Source organism: Cygnus olor, chromosome 2 (genome assembly GCF_009769625.2).
Source record: "Cygnus olor isolate bCygOlo1 chromosome 2, bCygOlo1.pri.v2, whole genome shotgun sequence".
Classification (NCBI taxonomy): domain Eukaryota; kingdom Metazoa; phylum Chordata; class Aves; order Anseriformes; family Anatidae; genus Cygnus; species Cygnus olor.
In genome coordinates, this window is record NC_049170.1 from 18,835,671 (window position 1) to 18,862,288 (window position 26,618).

Here is a 26,618-nt window from a genome sequence, read left to right on the forward strand (position 1 = left end):
ACTGGAAGTCACAAAGCTTGGCTGGACTTTGGTACCAGCCCAGAACATAGGGGACTCCAGCAATTCAGATAAGCTACCAGTTTACAATGGAGGCAAAGAAGGAACTCCCCTCCAAATAAGAGAGGTCACGGCCACGAGCATTTTTATCGTCTGCCAGTCTGTTTAGGGAGCTCTGGCAACATCTGACCCCGCCAGCTACTTAGGAATTTCAAGTAAACAGCCAAATTAGTGCAAATTGTTCTACTAAAAGCAAGGGCAATGGGGGAAAAAAAAAAGTAAAACATCTAAAGAATTGGGACAAGGAAACATTATGTAAAAGAAGGTGGAGTAAGAATAAAACCAGAAACCAGTAGACAATAAAAATGGACTCAAATCCAATCCTTATGTTTTTATTCAGGGCAAGTTCCCAGTGAAGGCACCGAAAGCTTTGCCGAGAACCTTAGACTTATGTTAGAGAGAAGGCTTCCCATTTTAATGAAGGACTGAGGAGACCTTCACATGAGGGAGATCAGATGTTGTCATTAAGGAACTTTATCAGCTCCAGGGCAAGCTCTGAGCAGACCTCAACACGAAAGACAGGCTGGCTTGAACACGGGCCTGTTAGTGGGAAAGAAAGAGCTTCCCCCAACAAAATGCCACGAAAACAACTGTATTGTGGTTGCAAGTCGACCTGTTTCCACAGAGAAAACTCTCTGGGAGTTTCCAGGTAACTGGTTTGTGATATCTATCATATGACACTCCTCTTAGGCTAACTGGAAGATTACTGCATGGGTGCGGCAAGCTCAGGTTCCTTCAACGTTTTAGTATCAAGAACATTATACTTTCTTTTAACAGCAAGTTTGACATAAACTTAAAATCCATCTGCATTATTTGAAAAAAAATATATTAAATGTTGGTATAGTAGCAGAATCTACAAGATTATATTCTTTACACACAATATTTGGGAAAAAATATAATCCACCAAAGCACATAGCCATCCTATTAAAAAATCCACAATGCTGCATGCATCAATCTATAATGCAGGATCTATATCTTTAAAAAGATTGACTTTTTGCCAGAAAGCATTTAAGATTCATATATTGGTTTATGCATAGCTAAAATAAAAGCTGAAATTTTCCTTAAAATTTTACCCACTTTCCCACTAACTTAGGCTTTATACAATAGCAGATATTGTATATCAAACAACATATGAATGAAAGAGAGCAGGTACATTTAGTCTTTCATCACAGTCTGATTTGGTGCAGCTACTTCTCAGTGCATACTGCTCTGTAGTTGCATTAATAATTGGCAACTACTGACAAGCTATTCAAAGCAAAGGTAGTAAAACCATGCCAGTAAAAAAATTGGAAAATCAGAGACTTCTTTTATATATTTTGTTCAAATCTCCGCAAGATTTGTAATGGCAAGTTGGAAAATAACTTTTTATGTTTAATATGTAACTAGTCATAAAACCTAAGAGTAGAGTTTGGTGATTTAGCAAGCAATTAAGCATTTATTTTCCCATACAGCTCAAGGAAGAAGAAATAGTTTTCATTGCTCTGATAAAAATTCCCAGTTAATCTGAAAATATCTTTCAGTTTGGTGAAAAAAAAAAAAAAAAGAAGAAAAGGGATCATATATCTTTCATTATTTATAAGCATCATCTTACCTTACATCTCTCGGTGAGTTCCGTTTCTAGACGACTTTGGCAGGTATTTTAATTCAGAATTAGTTTCAGCAATACATGCCATTACATCTTCTCTTTAAAACAAACTGCTTTTTCTCTTTTCCTCAGACAAAGTATGTGGGCTAAAAGAGCTGCAGCGTCTCTGTTCAAGTGATTTCATGGACACTCAGAGGCTTACTGTATGAAAGTTAAATCTGAGTAAGGAAGGCATTTTTCCTGTCCCGGAAATCAGTATAACCAAAACCAATGCTGAGCTAATGAGAAATGTTTCTTCCATGTGTTCTGTTTGGCAGACACTGCAAGTCATATCAAGGAAACACGTGATGTTTATAAATACAATATGGCTCGTGTTGTCATAACCTCTCAATGACAAAAAGAGCATTAGAAAAAGCAGACAGCAAAACAGCAGGAAAGATGAGATTTGTATCATTTGGAAGGTCTCTATCAGATAATAGAGGTATTAGCGTTTGCTTTTTCTTTTTTCTTTTTCTGCCCAAAAGAAAACAAAGTTTTATAGTACTCGGATCAGGAAGTCAAACACATGACAACTTATACAAATGCTGTCCTATAGGCATCCTAACACTAAAATGCATTAATTTCATTGCTTGAGTTCTTTTCCAATACTTTTCTTCTAAATACCTCTACATGGTTCAAGGAGGTGGTTTGTTTTTTTTTTTTTTTTTTTTTTTTTTTTTTAGCCATGGTATGCAATGAACAAATGTAGTTTTGGCAGCATTTGCAGCTTTTATGTTTATTGATGTTAAGATTACAAACAATCCAATGAATAGAACCTAAACATCTCAAAGAAGCTGGATGTATGTTTACAGGTATCTTAAGCACACAGGAGGATGATCCTGCTTTTATTATTTCTATCTTTCCTGCAAACCAGCACTGAATTTCAGGCTCCCTAGTTGCTTCTTGGGACGTTGTTTGAGGGCTTTTAGCAATTGTATTTTTATTTAAGTTCACAAATTGCATCAATACATAATGTAGATGAGAAGTGAAGTGTTAGCAGCTTGCTAGCCAGGCAGTTTCGGGGGAAAAATTGAAAGTTGCTTTTGTGCAATTTCAGTAGTAAAAGCTATTCAACACAACAGTTTACCCAACTTATCAAATGTCTGCAACATTTTACAGAACAACTCACTTTAACTCATCCCGTGTCACCTTGGCAGACCAAACCCTCATCGGTGCCAAGAACATCATCACCTTTTTGCCGTTTAACTCCCAGCACCGTGGAGTTTCCACGTACCCGCGCTCCCTGACTCAGCCCTGACCGAACTTGCCCTAATTGCTCTTTCTCCAAGAAACAGTCTCTGAATGGAAAAACCTCAAGGTGTACCTCAATACAACAACAGCCACAACAAGCATTCCTTGAATATTCTGGCCTCACCCACCCAGCTGAGGGCTGGGATAAAGGGCTGACCTGATAAGGTCTCAGTCAAGCCAGGGAATTAAGCAAAAACATGGTGGGTCTAGAACATTTAAAAATAAAGTGTAACCCACAGACGTCATGGCAGGTGGTTGGGAAGGGAAAGACTGCCAAGCAAAATAGCCACCCGTTTGTTATAAAGTAAAAATTCCCCCGATTCTCAAACTGGCAGAGAGATGAAACCCAAAACAAACCACTGCATGAACCAACATTATTAGAATCCAACCATGCCACCAGAAACGCAGACAGGTTACAACGACAGAAGGGTGAGACTGTAATTTAGGATTCTTCCCCTTATAGACACTCCATAGAAGGAAGGTGTAGGGAACGAGGACAGAAAATAGGCTGTGCACATACAGTGGGGAATCACTTCCACTTGAAGTCAGCGGTATGGCATCAGGAGGTCACAGCAACAACCCAGGACAAAAGGAGCTGTGACACCTCCAAAGACATTCAATTCAACACACAAAAAACCCACTGTTCTTTAGTGTCACCTGTTGATGTTGTATCCATATCCGACACCTAAATGTGAGACGAGATTCAACCTGGATCCTACACTTAGAAAGTCTGAGAAAATCTTTTCCCCTTTGAATCTACACAAATCACAAAATGTTAATTCTAATGGCACAGAGCAGCACAGTTGTGTACACGGGTTTGTATGTGGATTCAGAACAATGCTGGAGAGAATAAAAAGATCATCTGAACTTCCACTTTTGGACAAGAGACAGTATTTTGTCAAAAGAAAGTATTGTTGCATGGAGACCTAGAAAGAGCTGATTAATGTTACATACTCAGGCAGCAGAATAAAAGACTGAACTGCAGCAACACGAAGACTCCAAAGAAAACAGCTGCTACAGATTTCCAGCGTACATGTTGGGAAAGGAATAACAAAACAAAGGAAAAGCACGAATGCAAATATTCAGTGAGACAGCACTATGTGGCTACCTCTTGCTTGAAACAGCATTCAACATAGCAGACCTGTCAAACAAATCATGCTCTTCAATAAGTAAAGGGCCATGACACAACACCAGTAAGCAAATAAGGCACTCTGAATGATTCAAAGAGAAACTGTTGTTTATAACTTGTTTACACCCCACGCAAAACCCTTTTCTTAAACACAATCCATTCCGAAAAACGCATGAAACAGAAAGACCAGGAAAATTAGAGTTAAGGGACGCAAGAACTGAGTGTTTTGATATGACTTCTGAATTTCACAGATCCCACATTCCTATTGCACATTCAGAGTCTTCTTGTCCATATGGGTAATACTAAATACTTCAAGTGTTACTGCCAATTCTTATACAGGTCTCACATCTGCTTGGTAGTTAAAACAGGTGTCCAAGCTGGCAGCTAACATTATTTTCTGAGATTATTCTGGGTCTGTTACATGGAAATGATTATAAATCACATGAATAAAAGCCTGAACATCATCAAACCTAAGGATAAATGTTCCAAAGGGACAAGAAGGCAAACGGTAGAAAAATCTGTAAAGGCAAAACCTTCCCAAACCTCAAAAAAAACAAAGCTTTAACTCACACATGGCAAGAGATACAACAACACTTCCAGTATCACCATGGAAAAATGTACTTACAAGAGCTAGTTCTTGATATTTGAAATACTGTTTTTTCAACTCATCTGACAATAACCTGCTTTTCTGTATTTTTTTTTAAACAGTTTACTGTGGTGCAGAGCACAGTGATTACTACAGTTACTCCCTGCTTCCTACTGCAGGGAATTCAGTGCTTGGATATCATGGAAAACTGAAGAGAATCAATTTACCCAGTGCAAAGATGCAGAAATAGAAACAGAAAGATGAGAAGCACATTTTTTGACAAATTTTTTTTGCTACAATGCCATACCAGTACATCAAATGTACACATTTCTCACTTACTCCCTCTCCCACTCCCAACTTTCATGTGACTTGCTAAGGAAAGATATCCATCTTCTCTCCCCCATCCTAACAACCTGTGAAGGTGAAATTCAACCAGATTCAACCAAAGGGTAAAGATCAGTAATCTATCATGGTCCTACTAATTATGCCAAATTAGAGATTTGTGAGAAGATCCGACAGTACTTCTGTCAAGTTGAGAAAAAGTTGTTCTACAGAGAAGCAGCATCGGACAGAGCTCTATTACATCCCCCTACTTCAGGCAAAGCTTGAACTAGTGTCTGAGCATTACTGCACAAGGAAGAACACAACCAGAAGACACCAATCCCTAGAGAAACAGATTTAATTATTTCCGGCACTCAAGAAAATGCTTGTTTCCATGTTCATAACTTTGAAGTGCAGAAGTTTACCACGATCAAACGGAATACTTTTGCATGCTTTTCCGCAGAGCCCCTATGAGAATCCTGGCTTCGACTTCACCTCTCAGACCAGAAAGACAAGAAATTGCCAATGTGGAGGAAAGGCCAAATGAAAAAAAGAGCTGTTTTATTGCATGCACACAATTTGAAAATGGTATCTCTAGCATTTCAGCAGAGCAAATATAATATTATGTACCATGAAAACACCACTTATGCAAAGGCTGTCACCATGTCACCTTAATTTTTGAATGATGGCCAAAGAGAGATAACTCAGCCATAGTCAGGAGGTGTTGAGTGTCCATACCTGTTGTACAATGCACTATTTTAAAATAAGCAATCCAAATTAATACAGATTTTGAACAGAAGCAGCCCCTGTGTTCAAAACAATTCTGTTCAGTAGTGTGTAGGTAGAAGAGGGCGAAAGAAGTAGTCTTTACTTCTGAATACATGTAGCTAATGTGGTAGTTAACCATATCTGAAAACAGGTCTAGAGCACACAAACAGAGCCACAGCAGATATATTTGACATTCACTGCACATAGAACAAGAACAGTATTGGTCTAACTTTATAAAGTCACAGTAATATTGCTATAGGAGTTAATGTCATATTATAATGTCATTAGGAGTTAATGTCAAATTTCAGGACCTTAAGGAAGACGCTGAAAGTTACCACGTTAGCCCTTTGAAGCACATCTATTTGCTCTCTCATGTTGTGTGTGCACTAGTGTGAATAATCAAGTAATTAGATTTCTGACCTATCAAAAGGACCATTTTATAATTGAAGTACATAAATGAGAGGTGGTTGAGGATAGTGCCTGTAAATAAACTATTGCAATCTTTCTAAAATAATGAGGCGCTAAACTGTTGAAACAGCAGAAATACTTCCATACTTCCATGAAATATTAATAACAAAGCAGTATGACATGCTCAGAATTGATAATGAAACCAAGAAGCAAATGCACAATTAAGCAAATTACTTCACAGGAAATTTTCGGTGCAGTTGAATCAGCTTTGGGGCACACATAAAAGTCACAGTGCAGGTGGGACAGTAGTGGCATTTCCTTCTGGCCCATTGAGCTCATTTTGTTGTACCGTTTCCTGGGGACAGACCTAGGATGGGTGGGGAGAAGATGAGGGTGTGTAGCCTCACCACCACCACCTCCACCACCACTCCTGAGTGCGATGTTAGGTGTGGGTAATGTGGTGGAAGAGCTGCTGCACAGCCACACCTCCTGCCCTCTCAGCATTAAGGTGGGAGAACACAGTCCAGTAAAAGCTAAGAGACAGAGACAGTGGGAAAGTGGATATGTTTCAAATGTCTTCTCTATACTTTCCTAATATAGAAAGTTCACTTGAAAATACAAATATACCAGTCCTTGTTCAATACAGACAGAAAATTCTAGAAAAAGACATAACCATTTACTGCACAACAGGTATTTATCAGTATTTCTTATGTGAAATGGTCATTTACAAAGTATTTCAGTAGACTTCAACCTAGGTACACATGCTCAGCTACTGCAAACCCGTCCATGCTGAAGCCTTGCTGGAGTAGCACCATGCTGTACTTCAGTGTAAAGGGTTTGGAAACATGAAATAAGAAGCTTTAAAAACCCTAAGCACTGCCCGTGCCCCAAAATAAGTGATTAAAGACATTGTTTTGATTCATGTGCTTGAATGCTAGTACACAAGAAAAAACAAACAAACAAAAAAACTAAAATAGTTAGTGCTCAGGGCAAATAATTGGAAAACACAAAGCAGTTAAGAAACATTATGGAAAGCATTGTCACTTCCCTCTTCTGTATGTGCTGTACATCTACCCTAGATTTTGTAACTTGTGTACACATTACAGTTATGAATTTAAACATTTAAAATAAAAACTGGAGGAAAGAGGAGTATAAATGCAACACTAGTACTTACCCTTATATCTCCATTTACAGCTCTGGAAGTGTGATTAAATGCGTGTGCAGGATCTTTGTTGTAAACTTTAAGGAAAGACCGGTCTTGATATTCCTGGAATCAAAAGAATCAGCAATGATAACAGATGAAAGTAGTTTTATTTACTTTATAGCCTGCAAGTTTCAGGTAACAGACAAACATAGTAGGTCTGCAGTCGACCTATAAGAAAAACCTAAATGCCATAGCTTAGACACACACAAACAAAAGCCTACTTTGATTCTCTTTCCCATGGGAAGTATCATTCTTTCACTACAACTCCACACCCATAAAAATTAGATAGTGTTAAGTTTCTTTCAAGATCCTGCCATAGAGTGAAAGCACTTTGAAGACAATAGGGCTTCAACATTTGCACAACGCTCAAAAGGATTTAGTTAATATTTACATGTTTTATTGTGTACTCAACCCACATGAATTTTTACTATTCTAAGAAGCAAGGATATAAAAGAAAAGTCTTTCTAACTTCAGTTATTCAATTAACAACTTCTTCACAAATCTAATAAAAAATAACAGGTAAAAACTAAAAATTCAGCAGCAGATAAATCATTCCTCTAAACTTTATCTATAATAAAGATAAGGTTTTAAGGGAAAAAAAAGGAAGCTAAAAAGAAACAAACAAACAAGTTTTGATGAAATCTACCACAGAAATGGTTTAGAAAGAAAGCCCTAAGAGTTTATTTTATTTCATTTAATACTTTGTCATTCATTAGTTCATTTTTAAACTATCACTGTTAGGAAAGAGTTAGATGACAGAAGTATTCTATTTTGTTTCAAAACCTACCTTCTGATAATTTTATGGCTTATAAATTTGCACTGAGATCTGCTGATTTCTTGTTCACATTTAATCAGTAGCAAAGCCTCCAATCTACGCTCACTTGCATCCTTTCAAAGCTGCGATTCCTTTCATTTCCCACTAGTGATCTCTAGAGAATTTACTCATACATGTGACTGAATTCCTTTCCTCCAGGTGCAGCTACAAGTCTAGTGAACTGATCCTAATCACGGGGATTATCATTTAAAAATGAAGGAAAGGATGCTTGGGCAGGTCCAATTTCTTTCTTCCAATGTCATATTACAACCAGTGATTGCTTTGAATGGGTAGCTAGTCAGAACTTGTGCTGCTGTTGTAGATGTCAAGTAGTTATTAAAGAAACTCACAGCTAAGAGACAGATCAGTGCCTTCTGTTTAAGAACTGCAGGGGCTGATGAGAAGTTTAGTATTTATGAGTGTTTACTTGCAGATTGCACAGGAAAATAGCTACCTTGTGGCAAGTTCAAGTTCTTCAATTATTTATGGTAATGTAAACTGTTTTCCATCTTACAAACTTAACTCTTCTGCTCTGAGACTTGCACTGGGATTCTCAGTTACTGTTTCCTGCCTCAGACTTGGAAATATGTTCCTTTTGATACAAAGCTACTCTTTCATTTTCACCTCGAGAAATGCTATATTTTTCATATAAATGAATTTTATCTGCTGTCTTTTCGTTCTGATGGCTATGAGATGGCACCTCAACTAACTGGAGTTTGTTTTAAAAGCGTTCCCCATAAATACTTCTTGTAGGAACATGACACTTTAAAGTAAAACATTGCTGTAAGGCAAATCACCAAAATACTAGGCATTTGATCTCTGAAGTGAATTCTATTTCACCTCATGTTGCTCTTCTAAGATAAACACCACTGATAGCAGGTATATATTACTGCATGTTCATTATTACTATTATTTGCATTACTGTAGCTTCTCGATGCCTGTGGCATGTTCAAAGGTCTCATTGATCTGTGTGTGCTGTATAAACACCCTAGGAAAACAACCCCTTCACCAGCTTACAAGATGAATATTAAGACACAAAAGACAACAAGATAGCTGCAGAAAGATAAGGGAACAAAAAGGCATGAGAAGACCGTAGTCTTTCCAGCCTGGTGAGCAATAAGCGGATCCTGGCACCACAGTCATGCGTTGAATAGGCAGTGCAAGAGAGAGCGGGGAAAAATGGGACTGGAAGAAGAACAATGAGGTGGCTTTGCGGATGTTTGTAGATGACTCCATCCAAGCATGTTAGAGGGCTGCCTAAGAGGGAGCATGAAGGCACTTGTTTGAAAATTAAAGACATGCACAATGAAAGTTGGCATTATTAGCCAAGTGGAAGCAGATGGCACTTGGTACTGAACAAGAAATGAAAAGTAGCATTGAAGTGGGCTTGGAGGGGCCCTCATAATGAAGACAAGTAGTTTATATTTAATGAGATGGAGAAGATACTGTCAGAGGACAAGTGAAAAAACACATGTGAAACAACGTGCTTGACAAACTAGGAGAATGATCTTTGTTGCTTCATTTGAATGGGTAAGAGTGAATGAGATTACTTTCATCAAATGTCAAGAAAAGAACATTATGGCAGTTGATGTACGAAAAGCTACATGTTAAAAAGCTGGTGTTAAAAAATGTTACAAAGCTGGTAATTTAGCCAAGTGTTTTTTCACTACAGGGTGTGAAAGGAAAGGCTGCCTCAAAGCGATGTTACACAGAAAAAGAAAAAAATCTGAAAACATCTACAGTGGCTGCAGAACCCTGAACTGGATTAAGAAAGATCAGTTTATGGACTTAAGAAGCAAGTGAGTGCTTTATCCCCAGTGATTTTTTTTTTTTTTTTTAAAGAGAGAGAGAGAGAAAAGGAAATAAAAGGGGGGGAGTGGGATGGCCTCATGGTCTAATGAAGGAGTACATAATATGAGCTGAAACAAGCGGTCCATGAGACTATGTTAAAAAAGAAGACCATGGTTTTAGTTTGGGCAGAAGAGGTAAGTTTCAAGTCCAACTGCTCACATTCACAGGGAAGACATCAACAGCAGAGCTAGGTTCACTGGCACGTATAATTTTGCATACCATTTTACAGGACGAATCACAACCAGCTCAAAATGTGGATGTAAAAATTTCCATTTGGTGAGATGAATCCCTTTGTAAAGCAAAATGGGATAGTTACCCAGGTAGGTATGATAACCCAACTAATCCACAGGGATAAGATGATAGTGAAAGATATAGACAGAGAAAGGGAATGAGGACAAAGCCCTGAAAAAAAAACACAACAGAAAATCAGTGCTCAAGAAGACAAAAAAGAGAGGAGAGAGACAGGAAGAAATTCAGAAGAAGCAGTCCCTGAAACAAAGGGAGATCAAAGTTCCAAGAAGAAAGCATTAAAAGTATATGACAGAGAATAAAGGTGTAATGTTCACAAAAGCTGGCCATTTGGTGACTTGGGCAATTGCTATGGAACAGTAGGGAACAAAAGACAGGTTGGAATTAGAAGAATAAAACCCCACATAGGCTGGAAATAGGTCTAGGACTGAACTGGAAGAGTAAAGCTCCAGACAGCAGTTGTAGCGATTGCTCAGTGCAGGACAGAAAGATGGCGTGGACAGTGGAAACTTAACTTGTGTGCAGGGAGAGTTTTGTTGGGAGGCACAGAAACATGTTTGCGATGTAAAGAGTAAGCGCTGTAGTAGAACAATAAGTTAATAAAAGGACAAGGCAAGGGATAAGAGGCTCAGAGGAACAGGAGACAGCCTCCAAGGGAGGTGGAGAGCTAATAGTCAACTGAAACATCTGTGTTTAAGGCAAGGAAGAAAGAAGATAATTGAAGGAAGAGATGGCAAGCAGAGGAGAGAACAATAATACTTCTTTTTATCTATTCTCTGAAGGGAGACAGTGTGAAGATCTTGCAAAGAGTAAGGAACAGAAATGGAGACTTTTTTTTTTTTTTTGAAATTATCAAAAGGTGGTGAAAATGCAGCTGGTATTGTATGCTTTGGACTGCTGAGGTTTCCTTAGTGAGCAGGGTGGCAGAACTGAAGGAGGGAATTTTTCTATGAAGGAAGTCAGCTGGGTCATGGGATTTCCTCTAGAAATACTCTACAATACAGGCATAGGAACAGAGGAAGCAGATGTTGGAAGCGAGCCAGGCCTGAGGTTGGCAGAGTGACGCCTGCAATAAGAGCAAGGGAAAAAAGGTGGAGTGGAGTGGTATTAAGATAATCAACAACCCCATTCTTAGGGGCAGGGAGGAGATGAAGTCATAAACTGTTAGTCTGAAACTCAACGGAAGATGGAAGGATAAAGTGAGAGAGAAGGAGCTGATGGGGCAGATGATGGTTGGCAATAAGGCGCTCAGCAACAGAGACACAGGAACCCCTATCTTGATTTTATCACTTGATCTGATCTAGTGAACAGACTGTTTGATGTATAAGAAACTTGAGCACATGATGAATGACGATGTAAAAATCAGATGGGTCTTAACATAGGAGTTACTGTGGCCAAACAGGGGTGTGGGAGACTGCAAAACAAGAAAGATTAAAAAAAAAAAAAAAGCATACACAGAAACTGAAATCCAAGAGGCTGGCTGATGACAAGACACTGGATAGACAGCCTGAGGAAAGCAAGACAGAGGAGAAAAAGGGGGGTACAGTGCTGTTCAAAGGCTAGAAAGAAGAGGAATGGGGGAATTTGAAGTGGCAAGGATAGAAAAAAACAGCTTGCTCTTTCCTTAAACTACATGAAGTGGAGAAGCACCTGAGCCAAGTAATCACCATAAGAAACAAGGCAGTAGTGGACAATACACTTCCCTTACTTTCATGTCATTTTCCTGCACTAGTGGTAGAGACTGGCAGAGAGGAAACACCTTTTTTGTTTTCTTATCCATCCTCTTAGGCTCTTCTGTCCATTATTTTTACCTTGTAACATCTAATGAAAAGGATCCACAAAGGCCCACCTTATTTCCCTGCACAGTTCTATAGTGTGGCATGTCTGAGGTATGCCTGAGATTTTTGTTGCTGCATGATTTGGGATTTTCCAGAGCCCCTGAGAACCTAGTCCTTTTGCTTGAAGAACACAGACATCAGGACTGAAGGAACATGGTTAGTGGGGCAGCTGCAAACCCACGAAATAGAGGATAGAAAGAACCATCTAGATGTTAGCCCGATCATTTCTTGACTAAGCTCTGAAGTAGTAAAAGAAAGAAACCGCATTAGTTGCTGCATCCTGACATAAAATAGGAAGGTGGTGAGGCTGCTGCAGCAGCAGTTACTAATGCCACAGATCTCTGGCAGTGTTAGATAACAGATAATTGAAACTGTTGTGAGGGCATCAATGACATTCATATTTTTAACTTCAGACTCACACAGATCAGGTTTTGCTCTGCCAGCAAAGAAAAAGACCATGTTTTCTGTAAATGTTTACTTTGTGTTCAGTGTTTTAAATATTTATGTCTCAGTTAAAATGCAGTAAAATATTAAATATGTCAACCTGCATGCATTATATGAATATTTGAACAAGGTACACCACTCATCAATGGCTTGTGCAACAGATGTTGCACCTACAGCAAGCCTCCCATATTAGATACCACTGAACAGGCCTTTATGTGTTAGGACACTATCTGTTAGATACTTATCAGCTACAGAAAAATAGTAAACAACAACAACAAAAAACAACGCAGAAACAACAACAATAAAACAAATCCAAAGCCCAACAGCTGTAATTCCTTCTACACTTACCTCACATCACACAATTCATAGTATATGTTTCTGCTCTCATCCTTGATGTAAATGGCCACACTGGGCGATTCCAGCATTTTCATTGTCAGCTGCTGGGGGAAGGCACTTACAAAAAGGGCACGAATTGTGTCTGTGCTTGTGATTTCATTTGGCATCCTCAACTGCTTTGTTTCGTCTCCATACTGAAGATATAAAACACCTGCAAGCAAAATATAATAGCAAAATTAATATTCTTAAGTGCACAGAAATCATCTGTCCTTCCATGTAGAATATAGACCAAGCCCATAATAAGCTGAGAAGAATCAGTTCACACCTCTTGCTCATAAAGCACATACAACATGTTCCTTTTCAACACAATACTGGAGTAGAGCATTGAACTCTGGTAGAGCTGTGCCTTGGTAAATATGCTTGCTCCAATGTTGCACTTTGCTGAGAAGCCTATTTTTACAGTTTTTCAGTTAAATAAGTTAGAAGTTTACGTTAAGAAGGCCAATGGAAAATCCCAAACACACCAAGTCTGCTCTACAGGGGAAGGTGTTGGTAAATCACAAGGTACGTTTATTCTTAGAGTAGTTGAGGAAGACCTTCACCCTTTTATATCACCCAGTTACCATTAAATGTAAATTTTGCATTTTAGCCTCCTGCTTATTGAACAGTCCCCCCAAAAAAACAGACTTCCATTTTAACACTAGCAATTTTATATTCAGAGTTCAATTTGCTGGCGTTATATAGTGTAAAGCCCCAGGTGAAACTCCTAGCAGGAGTAAAACTGAGGTCTCACACATAAACAAGAGCAATTTCAGATCCTTTCAGTTTCACAGCAGTGTTAATAGGCATTCTTAGCACTCGATGAGAAACATGAATGATCTTAGGATGCTGGGTTGCAAAATGTGGATATTCTTATTCACTAAAGACAAAAAGTACACCATTCTGATATAGCTAACTCTCTGTTTTCAAGGAATGGGAGGCTGTAAGGTGTTGGATATTGGAAAAAACACGGATCATACAGACCAGGGACTCAGTGAAGGGATACCCAGTACCTCTTCCACTCCACCCGTGCTGGCCCTACCAGGGCTATACTGACTCTTTTGTAGCCAGTGGCTGCCTGTATTCCACTGGCTGGTGCCGTACTGCAAGTTGGACTCATTAGCTTTACGACAGCACAGTCCCACTCCATCTCAAGCTACAAAGCCCACCAAGGACCAAAGGACTGAGAACAGCGACCTTGATCATCAGCAGAAGTCAGACTAGACTTGGTGCAGTTGGTTAGCTCTGACCATGCTACACCTAAAGACCACCGAAAGACATTCTCATGGGCATCTCCAATGTAGGAAAGCTCATTAGGACCTGCACAGAAGAAAACAGGCTGCTACCACATGGTTGCAACCAAACTAAGAAAATTCCTGGGATCCACAGCACTAGGGAGTAGATGTAGAGGCAAATGCTCAGCTGAACTACTTTGGGTACAAAGTACAAGGGAGCTGGCAAGCCCAGATGAGCCTACATGTCCACTCCATAGTCAAGGCACAGATGTCCTGCCTGAGCATGGACTGATGGGATCACACTGGGCTCTTTCTGAGCCACCTCAGGTGTCTCTGTACAACAGTGCATTGTGCTCGGAAGGAACACCTTTACTCCCATGCTAGCTGCAAGAGATAGAGCAGGTAGAGCTTTTGCAGTGATGTCTAAAGACAGTAAAATGGCATATCATCCACTTTGCAGACACTTAGCAGGCCAAAATGAGATGGAGGAGAAAAAAAAATGCAGAAAAGAAAGAAAAAAATACCATTGAAGTTTGTAGTTCCACCAGCTGTCTAAGATTTGGAGGTAACTGCTTTGTATATGGCCCATAAGCTAACTAGCCATAGAAAAGCATTGGGAAAAGGGATCTGCTCAAGAATTAGTGATTACAGAAGCATCTACACTGAATTCACGGTTGTTCATGTAGATACAAGCAAGGCAGTTTTACATCACCCAGTCTGGATGCTGCCAGCACATAATGGCAGAAGCTCAGCATTCAGACTGAACTAACTGCTACTGTCTTTATTATATTTTCAGGCAGACTTTGGGGCCTGAGCAGAGTTTTGTGCTGCCATGCCTTGCATCTGCCAATAACCAACAGAGGTGGGCTAAAACTAGGCAGGGTACTTTACATAAACTGAATTCACCACAATAATTGCATCATAGATGGACTGTGTGTTGTTGTATCGTGGTCAATACAAACAGGAGGGTTGGGAACACAAGGTCCTCAATGCTGTTACCATCAGTCATTACCAAATCTCAGCAAATCACAAAACTTAGATGGTGACTCAAACATTCTCACATGGAAGTCATCAACAAGGGGACAACATTCCCATAAACTATCAACAACAGCTTAGAGTCCTGAGGTACAAACACTGAGCAAAAGCAATGGCAAAAGCTTATGTCCTAGAACATAAAGGCATTTAGTGAAAAGAACAGAAGATATTTTAATCTAAGATGAGCTATCTTAGTCTTTTGTATTTTTGCCACTATATTGCTATAGAGGAATGCATACATACTTAGGCAGACGTGCCTACAATCAGTTGGTAGATAATTGTTCTTGAAGCTAGGAAAGGAAGATGTTAATTGTTACGAATACTAAACAGACTACTCAATATTACCTAACCATTATTTAATATTAGGCTGCTTTTATAAAACTTTTTTAAAACCATTTCCCTACTATTATCAAGAGCTGATACTTCTTCTGTTATTAAATTTGACATCAGACCCCTTATGAATCCTACTATAAACTCTATTTTCCTTTGGTTGGAAAAAATGTTTGAGACTGCAAGGTCACTAGTTTTATTTTGAAGGTCAAGGAAAATTTTCCTAAGAATTCTATTTTTGATGCCAATATTTCATGAGTTATTAAACTTTTTTATTATTATTATTATTCCATTTTAATTTGAGGCATCATTCATTTATGTTCTTCTAAGGTAAAAATGTTTTTTTAGCGCTCATTCAAACATTCTCTGCTGTGAAACACCTTTTAGAATTCAGAAACTAACTATATTTGATTTTTTTAAGTACACGTTTTTAATGATTGCATTTAGTTCACTGTTCCAAGATGTGCATAAACATTCATTTTTGATGATAGCTTTCAGTTCTTAGGCAGAACACAAGGAACCTTCAATATATTGTTACTGGAAACTTTCTTGGATTAAATAGCAAAAAAACAATTTTGGCCAAAAATACACACTTTTCATAGCAGCTTTTCAGGTGTGTGTTGACTCTCTTTTCTGCTTAGTTTAAAAGTTAGTGCAGAATGCAGAAAACACTGCTTTTGCATCTCAGGACAATAAATGGATTCTGAATATTGAGCTACTAAAACCATTAACACAAAAGAAATGTTAGAACTGAAAATCTTTCTCATTCATGAGTCTGAATTATTCCAGAACAGTCTTGACTCTGCTTGTCCTCAAATAGTCCCACAAAATATTGATCCAAAACAAGATTACAGTCATCGTTAGGTCTTTGATTTTCAAAGCAAATGCGCATGTTATCCAAAAAGATCATGCCTTAAAACAGAGCTTTAACATACAAATCAGAGAAATGTTTTGACCACAAGATTACTGTAGGGGTAAAAGACACTGTCAAAGGCATAATAAATTCTCTTTTCCTTACTCTCCCTTAAGTCAGAAGCCCTTTAAAAAAACTACTGCCTTTCCTCTTGAGGTGTCTGATACTTTTCATGGTATAGCAATGCTTTAGGGCATTTCCTATTTGACAAAACTGACTGCTCACTCCTAAAAATCCTGTTTCAGCATGACAGGATATAAACACTTCCAAATTAAATCATTATTTTAAGTCATACGCTTTAGTTTTCTCACACACATTGATGGGCTGAAACTCTCAACTCTGGCAATACCCACATGGCCAATTTCATGGAAGCTGCTAGAGCTCTAAGGTGTGTTTTACCTTCAGCTAAAAAGTTACTCCCTTGGAGAATTAAAGTAAGAAGAAATAGAATATAGCTCAGGTACAAGTTTTGTTTGGGCACAGGCATTTATGCCAGCAAAGCTGCTGGAAAAAAAGCTAAACAAAAGAGATGTTAATGTCTCCATGTACCCTGAAGTTCCTCTTGCACTTATGCTTCTGTCACAACGGATTTACCTGAAACACGAAGACTGTGCTGAGTTTTAAACACAAAACAAACTGGACTGTTACATGCCCTGCTAGTCTAGGAAGTCAAGAAACACCAGGATGCATAAGAAATACACTGTGTAACAGCCCACAGTCCAAGTCAGCCGTGGCTACCACTCCTAGGTGCTCCTAGATGCTGCCAAGCCTGGGCTTTTCTACAGCTACAATCAAACTGCAGTGTTAGGCTTTCCCTTGCTTTATGCTGGTATAATGCTTTCAGAAACACCTCTGGAAATTCTGATTGTTCTTTATCCTATGGACAATGAATGGGCCGTGGCATTAAACTCGGGCTATAGTAGAATACATTTGCGTGTAAGCCAGGCCTTAGAAACTTAAACCTCTTTACAAATTGCTTCACAAAATTCCTGTCAACAGCAAAGTATGTTTTATAGTAGGGGAAATTAAACACCCAAGAGGTGAAAGGACATGTTCAAAGAAAGGTTTACAAGCACATAATCCAGATCTTCTGATGATCACGCAACACACCACATGATCGCCCCTTCCTTCCTTGCATACAGAGGTCTTTCAAAAACAAACTGCTTTTTGCTCCTCCCTTTAGGAAGGGTCAGTAACAGAAGGCCTTGCAAAACAGTCTTTCCCCTCAGGGCTGGTCTATATGCAAAGCAGCACGGTGTCATGAAAGATGTGCTGTTAACCTGATTTACATAGGCAGAGCCTCACGCACAAGCTGAACCCACCGAGGCCTGGAACATCCACCCTGAGCCTGTAGTTGTGCTAGCACTGGTTTGGGACTGCCCATGCTGTGGCTGTGGCTCACGTAGACACACCAGGCCCATGGCAAGGCGCTCAGCTCAGATGCAGCTGCCAGTGCAACAGCAAAGGCTGTAGAACCCAATTATTTACTGAGGACATGTCTACACAGTATAACGGTGAACCATAACTGAACTCATGGGGTCCAGGTTGTCTATAGAGCTGCACCGTACCCTTACCAGCAAGCACAGGACTCCTTAGTTGCAGGTGGCAAAGGCTTACTCCTCATGGCAAAAGCTAATGCTGTGTAGGCAGCATGACACCACCCTGCTCATGTCTCTCAGCACCTCCATTTACTATATGGTGCTGACCTAATCCTGACTAAACGCCATGCTATCATGGTTTTATTGCTAGTGATGACCTCAGTGCTGCTCAGCTGAAAGCTAGTTCAGAGATGCTTAGAAGAGCTTTAATCATAACTAGCTTTTATTCACAGAACAGGAATTATCCCTACAAAACTGGTTATTTAGCAGAAAAATGTGAAGCACTCAACAGTGAAGAAAAGTTAAATATCTGATAAATCAAGAATAAGTTAACAAATATGATTAAGTTATCTTCTGGGAGCTTTACAAATATCAGTTAATTCTCTCACACAACAAATTTTAAATGGAAAAACACTGGTATGCTAATAATCAAGGAAAGAAAACCAAAGCAGAGGAGTTAAATAACCTCTCAGTGTTAGAAAAGAAAATACAGTCAAAGCTTACATTGTAGTCCATGTATTTCTTTGCTGTGAAGCCATAGGAAACTTTTTGTGCAGGTAAGACATCTTGCAAATTTCTGTATTGAAAATCTTACTGACATCTAGTAACACCTTAACCCATGGGCTCCCGTCTGAAGAGAAGTATTAATGTATTTGGCTGATGTTTGATGCTTGGGTGGTGGAGCATTGAAACCTTCCCACAGAACCAGGAATCAGAGGAATGAACAAGGCACTGCTGTTCTCTTCTGACCCAGCCACTCTATGTACATTTTGGAAATTTTCTGTCCAATTTGAAAGTTTCAAATAATAAGTAAAGATGGTTGGACTAAAGCAATCAAAGGCATTGGCAGCTCTGGAATTTCTTTAAATCAAAGCTGCAAAGCTAGGTATAACTAAAACGGGGGAAAATATGTATAGGAGACCTCTAGAGCTTGTTGGGTGAGTAATGCCACCAAAATAGTACATTAGGAATTAGTACAGAATATATAAGGAATGGAAAATTAGATAAATTAGCAAAGAAAGCTGTGTCTTAAGGAGAAGAAATATGGAGCACATAGTAAGGAAATACAGTAAGAATTGCCAGAAATCAAGCTGAGTTATGCTTTGGAAAGTAAATTAAATAACATAGTGTTGAGTTATTGGATTTACTTTACTCTTTACCTAACTATCAATTAGCCATATCTTTTTGAGATGATGGACAGTCTTTGTCTTTACATGCTGGTTTAGCTTGATCTTCCACCATATGGCCATTGAGTCACTGGCTCTGTCTGCACCTTCCCTCACGCTGAAGTCAGCAGCAATGCCAAGAGCAGATGTGAGAAAATGAACCCATATTAGTTCCTGTTGAATCCTGTATCAATTCTAAAATCTAAGGAGAACTTTTAAAATCTTGATAACTGTTTTTGTTGGAACATTTTAGGATGATCCAGAGGGGATCACAATATAGACTGCCAAGCATTTCCTCAAAAATCAATTTAACGTTTTTTTTTTTTTTTTTTTTTTTTACTAAAATGGCAAGATCCTTCCAATTTTTCTTTGATTTTCCCTTGACACAATTATAATATATAGGACTGAGAGTGGCACAGCCCCATATTGTTCTTCCCTCACACTATCAGATAAACAGAGATAACTCATAGCTGTTGTCCTTATCAACAAATTCTGCAAAAGTTATGCAGATAAAACTTTATTACACTAACACCTCTAGCAGCGTGGAAGAAACTCCTCAATATGCAGTTCTTTCTTTCCACACCCACAATACTTGTCTCTCTTATTTCACCACACACATTTTCAAGTAGTCTGAGGTCATTGCCATGATCCTTGTGGTATTTCTAGCCTGAAGCTCTCGTACTAGTTTCCATTAGCTACTCCCTGCTGATAATCTGTCCTCCACATTCATAAAGCGTCTATAAATATTCTTAGCTGTCTTCAAGTACTAAGAGAATCAAGAAGTAGATCTTTTCATGAAATAAAATAGTTATTTAATATAATTGTATTCCAGAACAGCCTGAAGACTTTTGCTCAAGGTATTAAGTTATTTGATAACAATTTTAATAAAAACAGGAACTGCTGAATTTAATCCAGTACTTCTTACTGCTATTTCATCCTTGTCTGCTATTTACTGTAAAGTGCTGTAATTCTGCATTATATTTATTACCCAGTGAAAAAGACATATGGAAAATTTAGCAGTTACATGTAATTTCACCCAAACAATTACGAGAAATAATGATTTTTATGTGTCACTTAAATACTAGCACTTTACTACAAATGAATACATTTAGCTGGCTTAGAAGAAAAAGGAACAAACCACCAAATAAAAAGAGACAACGGACAACTTTCTTTACCAAGAGAAAACTTGCATTTGTTCTATTTGATTGCATGGGAAAAAAAAAAAACCTGAAATCAACCTGTTGGCAAAGGCAGTACCATATACCTATGTCAGCAAGCCTATCAAGCACAGACAGTTACTTTTATCATCTTGAGAGTTTGGGGGAACATTTCGGTTTAACCTAGTTCCCCAGGTAGAAAACAATGTTCTGGCAGGATGACTTTTGGATAGTAATTGCATCTATATCCTTGCTCTTGCCAGAATAGCTCCACTGACCAGAAAGATGACTTTTTCATATCCCTAAGTGACAAAATGATGCCAGTAAACTTGGAAGAACAGAGAAAGTCTATGATACTTAATGACAAAATATTAAAAAAATGACAAGTGAACAACTCAGTGAAATAAACTAGAAAGTCCATGTGTCCCAGAGCTATTTTTCAGAGGGCCCATAGGCTCTGCCATGCAGGATTGACTCCAGTTTACACTCACCAAACAATTTAGTGTATTAAAATCAGAGAACTACACATGAACAGCTACAGGACTTTCCTATGGAGGCTCTAGCAGCCGTGCTGCTTTCGCCCACCAGAAGCTGAGCCCCCAACCTCTGAAGAAGCCAGTAAGCCCTGGCCAGCCGGCTCCCAGCCAGAGACAGTAAGCTGGTTAGTACAGCTTCAGAGGATGTGTCTGCCAAAGACTACATAGACACGCTAAGCATTTATGGACCATGTAAGCAAGTATTTTACACAGGGACACTTTTGCTTGAAACTTTTAAAAAGGCCATAGCAAAAAACAAAAATAAAAAATAAAAAAAAAAATAATAAATAAAACATCAAGCTTCTTGTAATACACATACTTCCTCTTGAATAAACACAAAAAAGAGAGCAAGGTCCTACCGAGTTGTATTTCCTTCCTATGTAAATCAGCTGTATCAAACATACATTATTTGAGTGGTGACTTTTGTTTATAAACCCTGCTTTTTAGCACTACACTATGTAGAAGTGATATGTTCAAGGGCAGAATCTGACCACGTTATTACTCCGTATTCATAGGCCATATATGATTTGGTAGTTTGGTAGTTTTGCCACACCTACCAAATTCTCTATGTTTACTATAGGAATTACCTTCAATACTTCTGAAGTTACTTCATTTCTAAAGAGTTCTCCACTGTCAGTAACAAGTTTAGGGGTTAAGCAACCAGCACGTGAAAGCAGAGTTGGTTCCAGTATCACACCAGATGAGTGAGTCATTAAGGCCTTAAGTCATTAGGGCCTACATTTAAACAGGATCATGGAATTGTGAACTTACTTAGCATGGTTAAGGAGAACATTGCCAAAAGGCCATTTGCTGGGCTCACTCCACTTTGTCATTATCTCGTTCATACTAGTGGAGCCAAAACTGGAGATAATAACCACGTGCAACCTCACAAATGCTGACAAGAAGGGGACAATCACTTCCCTTGACCTGATGGCTGGTTTTGTTCATGTAGCCAGCTATGCAGTTTTCACTGCTGCAAGGACACACTGCTAGCCTATAGTCACATTGCTGTTAGACCTTAAGTCCTCTTTGGAAAGCTGCTCCCAAGGCAATTTGTCTCCTGACTATGCTGTTGCACAAAGACTCTGCATTTTCCTTTGTTGAGCATCATGAGGTTCCTGCCAGCCCATTCCTTGAGCTCACTGGGGTTCCAGTGAGGGGCAGGTTGACTCTCCGGTATACTAAAAGTGTGGTGGTTGACTCTCTAGTACACTAAAAGCCTGGTGTCAACTCTAACCCTGATGTTGGTTCATTCCATCCCAAGAGCCAGGTTGCTGATGTTAAAAAGTACTAGCCCCAGAGTCCACCCCCGAGGAAAACCACTCAAAACCAGCTGCCAGTTGGACTATGAAGTGTTAAGACCCATCCACCTTGAAGGCCACCCATCTCTCCCCAGTGTGGCTACAAGGATCCTACAAGAGGTGTGTGAAAGGCTTTCTTAAAGCCAAGGTAATCATCATCCACTGCTCTCCCCTTATCCCCAACACCAGTATATTCATCACAGAAGGTAATTGGGCAAAAGCACTGGTACCATCTTCTGTGAAACAGTTGAGTAGTTAAAAATGTATCCAGAAGTGCTTCCAGCTTGAGAGTTCTCCAGACTATTGACTCTAATATCCTAAGAGAGTACCCTAATCAGCAGACTATTAACAAGCCTCTGGTTCAGCAATTATCCTCTTATCCTGTTTAACTCAGGCTACCCTATAGCCAAAAATGCAAAAGAGGGAGAGAGAATGAGAAATAAACAAACTAAGAGACAGCCTTACATGACAGGATAGAGATGAGAGGATTTCCCTTTGAGAACAGAAACCTGAATTCAGGCCCAGCTCCATGCAGTAACTGTACATTAGCATCACTACCTAAATATATAAACAGTAGTGGGAGCAGTGACTAAATCCTAGAGTTCCTCATTCAGGGACTTGCTGTCAGCGCTGTCAGCGATTCCTAAACACACTGTGCAGAGGGAGAGGCACTACACTTGTCCGACTGGCCAAATTCTTGAACTTCTCACAATACATGGAATTGCAATACACTTCTTGCTTGTAGGACTGCATGTCCTTGTGTAAATGGATTAGAGTTAGACTTGTGAATTTTACCTAACATGCAACTTCGATCAAATTTGTCCAAGTGATAGCTCTATGCCAGATATGACCCATACCTTTTATTGAAAAGGTGATTTGGCCTGTACAGGCTACTGCAGCTGCCAAGTCCCTCTTCCAGAAGACACCAAATGCTGAAAGCCCAAATTGCTGCTGCTGATTTCGAATAAGAAGCAGTAATATAGCAGAATGAAAACCTTGCACCTCCCGTTCAGGCATGATTTGGCGTAAAGAGGGAATATACTTTATCAATACGGATCCTAATTACCTCTCATTTTATCTTCACCACTTTTCATTTGGGTTTATTTACATTGCAAGGTCCTTCAACAGGGCATTTTCTCACTATGTGTATTACCCAACACAGGTAGGTCACATTTTTAGTTGGGGTCCTTTAGTATTACTGCAGTGCAAATAAAAAATAAAGATTGCATTCAGAAAACATTTAACAGACATAGTAGTGACAGACGCAGACTGGCATAGCTAATGGTTTTATTTAGCACATTGCATGTCTTCTATTACAGAATCACTGCAATGAGTCCATTGGATCCATGCTGATACACCGTGTTACAACAGGGTCAAACCCAGCTTCAGTGTGACTCAGCATCTAAAGCACACTGTCACCTTTTTAGTGGCAGACAGAATGTGCTTCTGTTGAGACAGTATGTACTAAATAATATCTTGCTTCTTGGAAATATATTTTTTCAGGTACGCACAAGATACTCTTTTATAGAAGGAAGAATGTGGTAGGTAATAAATGTGAGTGCACAAGTGCATGCCTGGGAAGGCCCACATTTCACTCTTCCATATATCTGTCTTTCACAAATCATGTAGGGACAATAAATGAAACAGAAAAAAACTCTCAGCACTATGATATGTTGGTACAATTGTTTACCTTCCTTTGGTCTCTTGCTGCAAAACATTTCAGATAAGAAGTGATTTTTATTTTCTTTCCAAGTCCAAAAACTTCATCTACAATTTGAAGAAATGTGAAAGAAGATGAAGTCTAAAAAAGTTGAATAGGAACACTACTGTTACCTTAGAATATTTTAAGGTAACAGTAGTAGGATCTGCGTTTCAGTTCCATAATTGGAACTAGTTGTTTCAGGCTGTTTTTCCTATAGACCTGCCAGCCCACTTTAATGTATCTGACCATGACAGAAAATATTTACATGACCTTTTTGCATGTTGGCTGCTTTGCATACACTGTAAAAAGACAAGATAGGGAAAATTTCTTTAAGATGACTGAATACATTAAAGCTATACTCAGCTTTAACTTGAAATACAGTTCCCATGGAGTTCCTCTCCCATGAATTAAGCTGAAGATACTGCTGACTTCATTAGGCTTGAGTCATGCCCTAAGGAATCCAAGAGGGCAGTTCCACTGCTAATAAATCACAGACTTCTCTTATAAATCTGTACTGATTTAACACACCTGTTTTAGTTTCCAGCTCAAAAATAGTAAATAGTAATTAATTACCACCAACATCATATATGTCTACCTTTACAGTTTATATTTTTCTTTGTAAGTTTTACAGTACATTCCACATACACTTATGAAGTTATTTCTACCATCAGGTAGCAGCAACCAAGCTATTGCCCCTCTCTCTGCAACAATTCTCCTGCGTGTAAAATGGTAATCTCTGAATTTCTTTTTAATGGGCTTTGAGAAACACCTGCAAGAACTGCTGCAAAAGATCAAGGTGTTAATATTATAATCAGTAACAGCATTTCCATGGAAGGTAGCAGCAAACTAATCAATCAGACATTAAAATCTGTGCCTGCTAAAATGTGGGACCAAGAGGGCTAACAAATAATATTCAAAATATTCCATGATTGTTTAAGACCTTCCTCATGCTAATCCTTAAGCAGTTGTGCAATTTCTGTACAGCAGTAATCCCTCCAAGGGCAAATAAAATGCAAATGTTGGCAGGATCACACATTTCTGCAGAGGCCTTTTCAAGCCACCCGATTTTAGGCACAGGCTTTCCAGTGAGGAGCCCACTCATCCTCTGCTCCTCATCCATCTGGCCTGCAGCAGGCAGACCTCCCACAGGAGGTGCCTTCAGCCCACAAGTCATGAAGCTCCGTCCTCCTCCCTGAGTTCTCAAACCCAAATCCTTGTGGTTTTTGGAATCCCTGCTAATACCATATTCTCCCTTAATCCAGCCCTGCACTCTATGTTACATAATACATATTTCTCAAAGGGCCCAATCCTGTGGCAGCTGGAGATTGGTAATCACACCCTGACCTTTGGGGCTACAACTGATCTTGTCAACCACTCGATCACCACAGTGGATGCCAGCACCCACTCTTACAAAGGATCAGGACCATGTTTTGTAAAAATATGTCACATGAGAGAGACTATAAGTAAAAATATTTGCCAGCCCTCATTTCACTGGGGAGGTAGCAGAGCACACGCTCGCTGCTGGCATAACCTTGCCGGGTGCTTGTCAGGTTCTGCTTCCTTCAGGCAAACTGCAAGTGAAGTCTGTTGAAAGGTTTTGAGCACTGTCCAGGTTTCAGCTGATTCTTGCTCCGACAGTTTTGCTAGATAATTTTTTTCCCACAGTTATCACGCTGGAAAAAATCCCAGCTTTCAAATAGATGTTTTAAAATACATTTAATTTTCTCTTGCACAGTGAATTAATTTATTTTAATATCTCGCTTTGTCTCCAGGCTGCAGATTGATGAACAAAGTGATGATTTCTGATGGACCTCTTAGCCAAGAAAGATCTTCCTTTCAAAAACTGAGGCTGAAATTTTATACGGACCCAGAACTGGAATACTGTTTTCTGTGTCAATTCCACGTGGCATGCGACAGCATCCCATGTCAGAGTACTGTGTCCTATTAGATTAGTCCTGACTGACAAAAACACGATGCTAAGGTAGCCAAAATGCATTGCCGCTATTCCTTCTCCAGCTCCATGTTAATTCAGACCACAGTTTAAAAACAGACTCCTATGTAGTTAGTAAAATAGGAAGCTATGGAAGAATTACAATTTCAAAGAGAATAAGATCAGTTTTTTAAAATAACAGCATTGAGATATTAAGTGCAAAATTAATAAAAATTCACGTAAGTTGGTCATTTTCCTCAATGAAATATGTTGGCTGAGGATCAAAACATAATTTGTATTTAAATTAGATTAAAATAAAAACAAAATAGAGTTAGAGAGGGAAGTGATTATACATAGCTTGTTTATAATCATGTGAACAGAATTATTTTCTCAGTGCTTTTAAAATTCAAGTTATAAACAGTTTCCTGTTTTTTAAAAATAAACTCTGCTCTTGTACTTCTGGAAGTAAAAACAATCCTTACAGGGTCACACTCTGCAAAGAATCTCAACTGTAACATTTCAGAACATTGCTCATAGTAGTGTTAGCACATGCTGGCAGAAAAGGCTGAAAAAGACACTGTAAAAGAAACACAGAACAATAATCTGAAATTGAACTATTTGAGAATCATTTTTAGATTATCTTTTAAAACAAATTGCTTGCTATCAATAGCTCCTGGAACAACTTGGAAATGACAGATCGTGGGGTGGTGACAGTGTATTACCTCCTATTTGGCTAGTGTCATGATCCCTTAAGCCACACACATAGCTGTGACCCCTCTTGCAACACAAGGGGGGG

At 39.0% G+C, this 26,618-nt stretch overlaps 2 protein-coding genes across 9 annotated transcripts in view; both read right to left on the reverse strand.

Moving 5' to 3' along the window:
• The window catches only part of KIAA1217 (KIAA1217 ortholog), an 81,976-nt gene extending 69,045 nt beyond the window's left edge, over positions 1-12,931 (reverse strand). For 2 of the 8 annotated variants that reach the window (XM_040546243.1, XM_040546242.1), the window contains exons 1-2: positions 8,136-8,342; positions 7,319-7,411 (exon numbers count right to left, since the gene is read on the reverse strand). The gene's annotated coding sequence lies outside the window, so the exon portion shown is untranslated. Of the gene's footprint in view, positions 1-1,648; positions 1,918-7,318; positions 7,412-8,135; positions 8,343-12,892 lie in introns of those variants that run through there. The other 6 variants (XM_040546240.1, XM_040546235.1, XM_040546236.1 and 3 more) reach the window with 5 other exon arrangements.
• Positions 12,889-26,618, reverse strand: part of LOC121064567 (sickle tail protein homolog) — a 157,015-nt gene continuing 143,285 nt past the window's right edge. The window contains exon 4 of the mRNA XM_040546248.1: positions 12,889-13,091. Within this exon, the coding sequence (XP_040402182.1) occupies positions 12,889-13,091 (203 nt within the window). The remainder of the gene's footprint in view (positions 13,092-26,618) is intronic.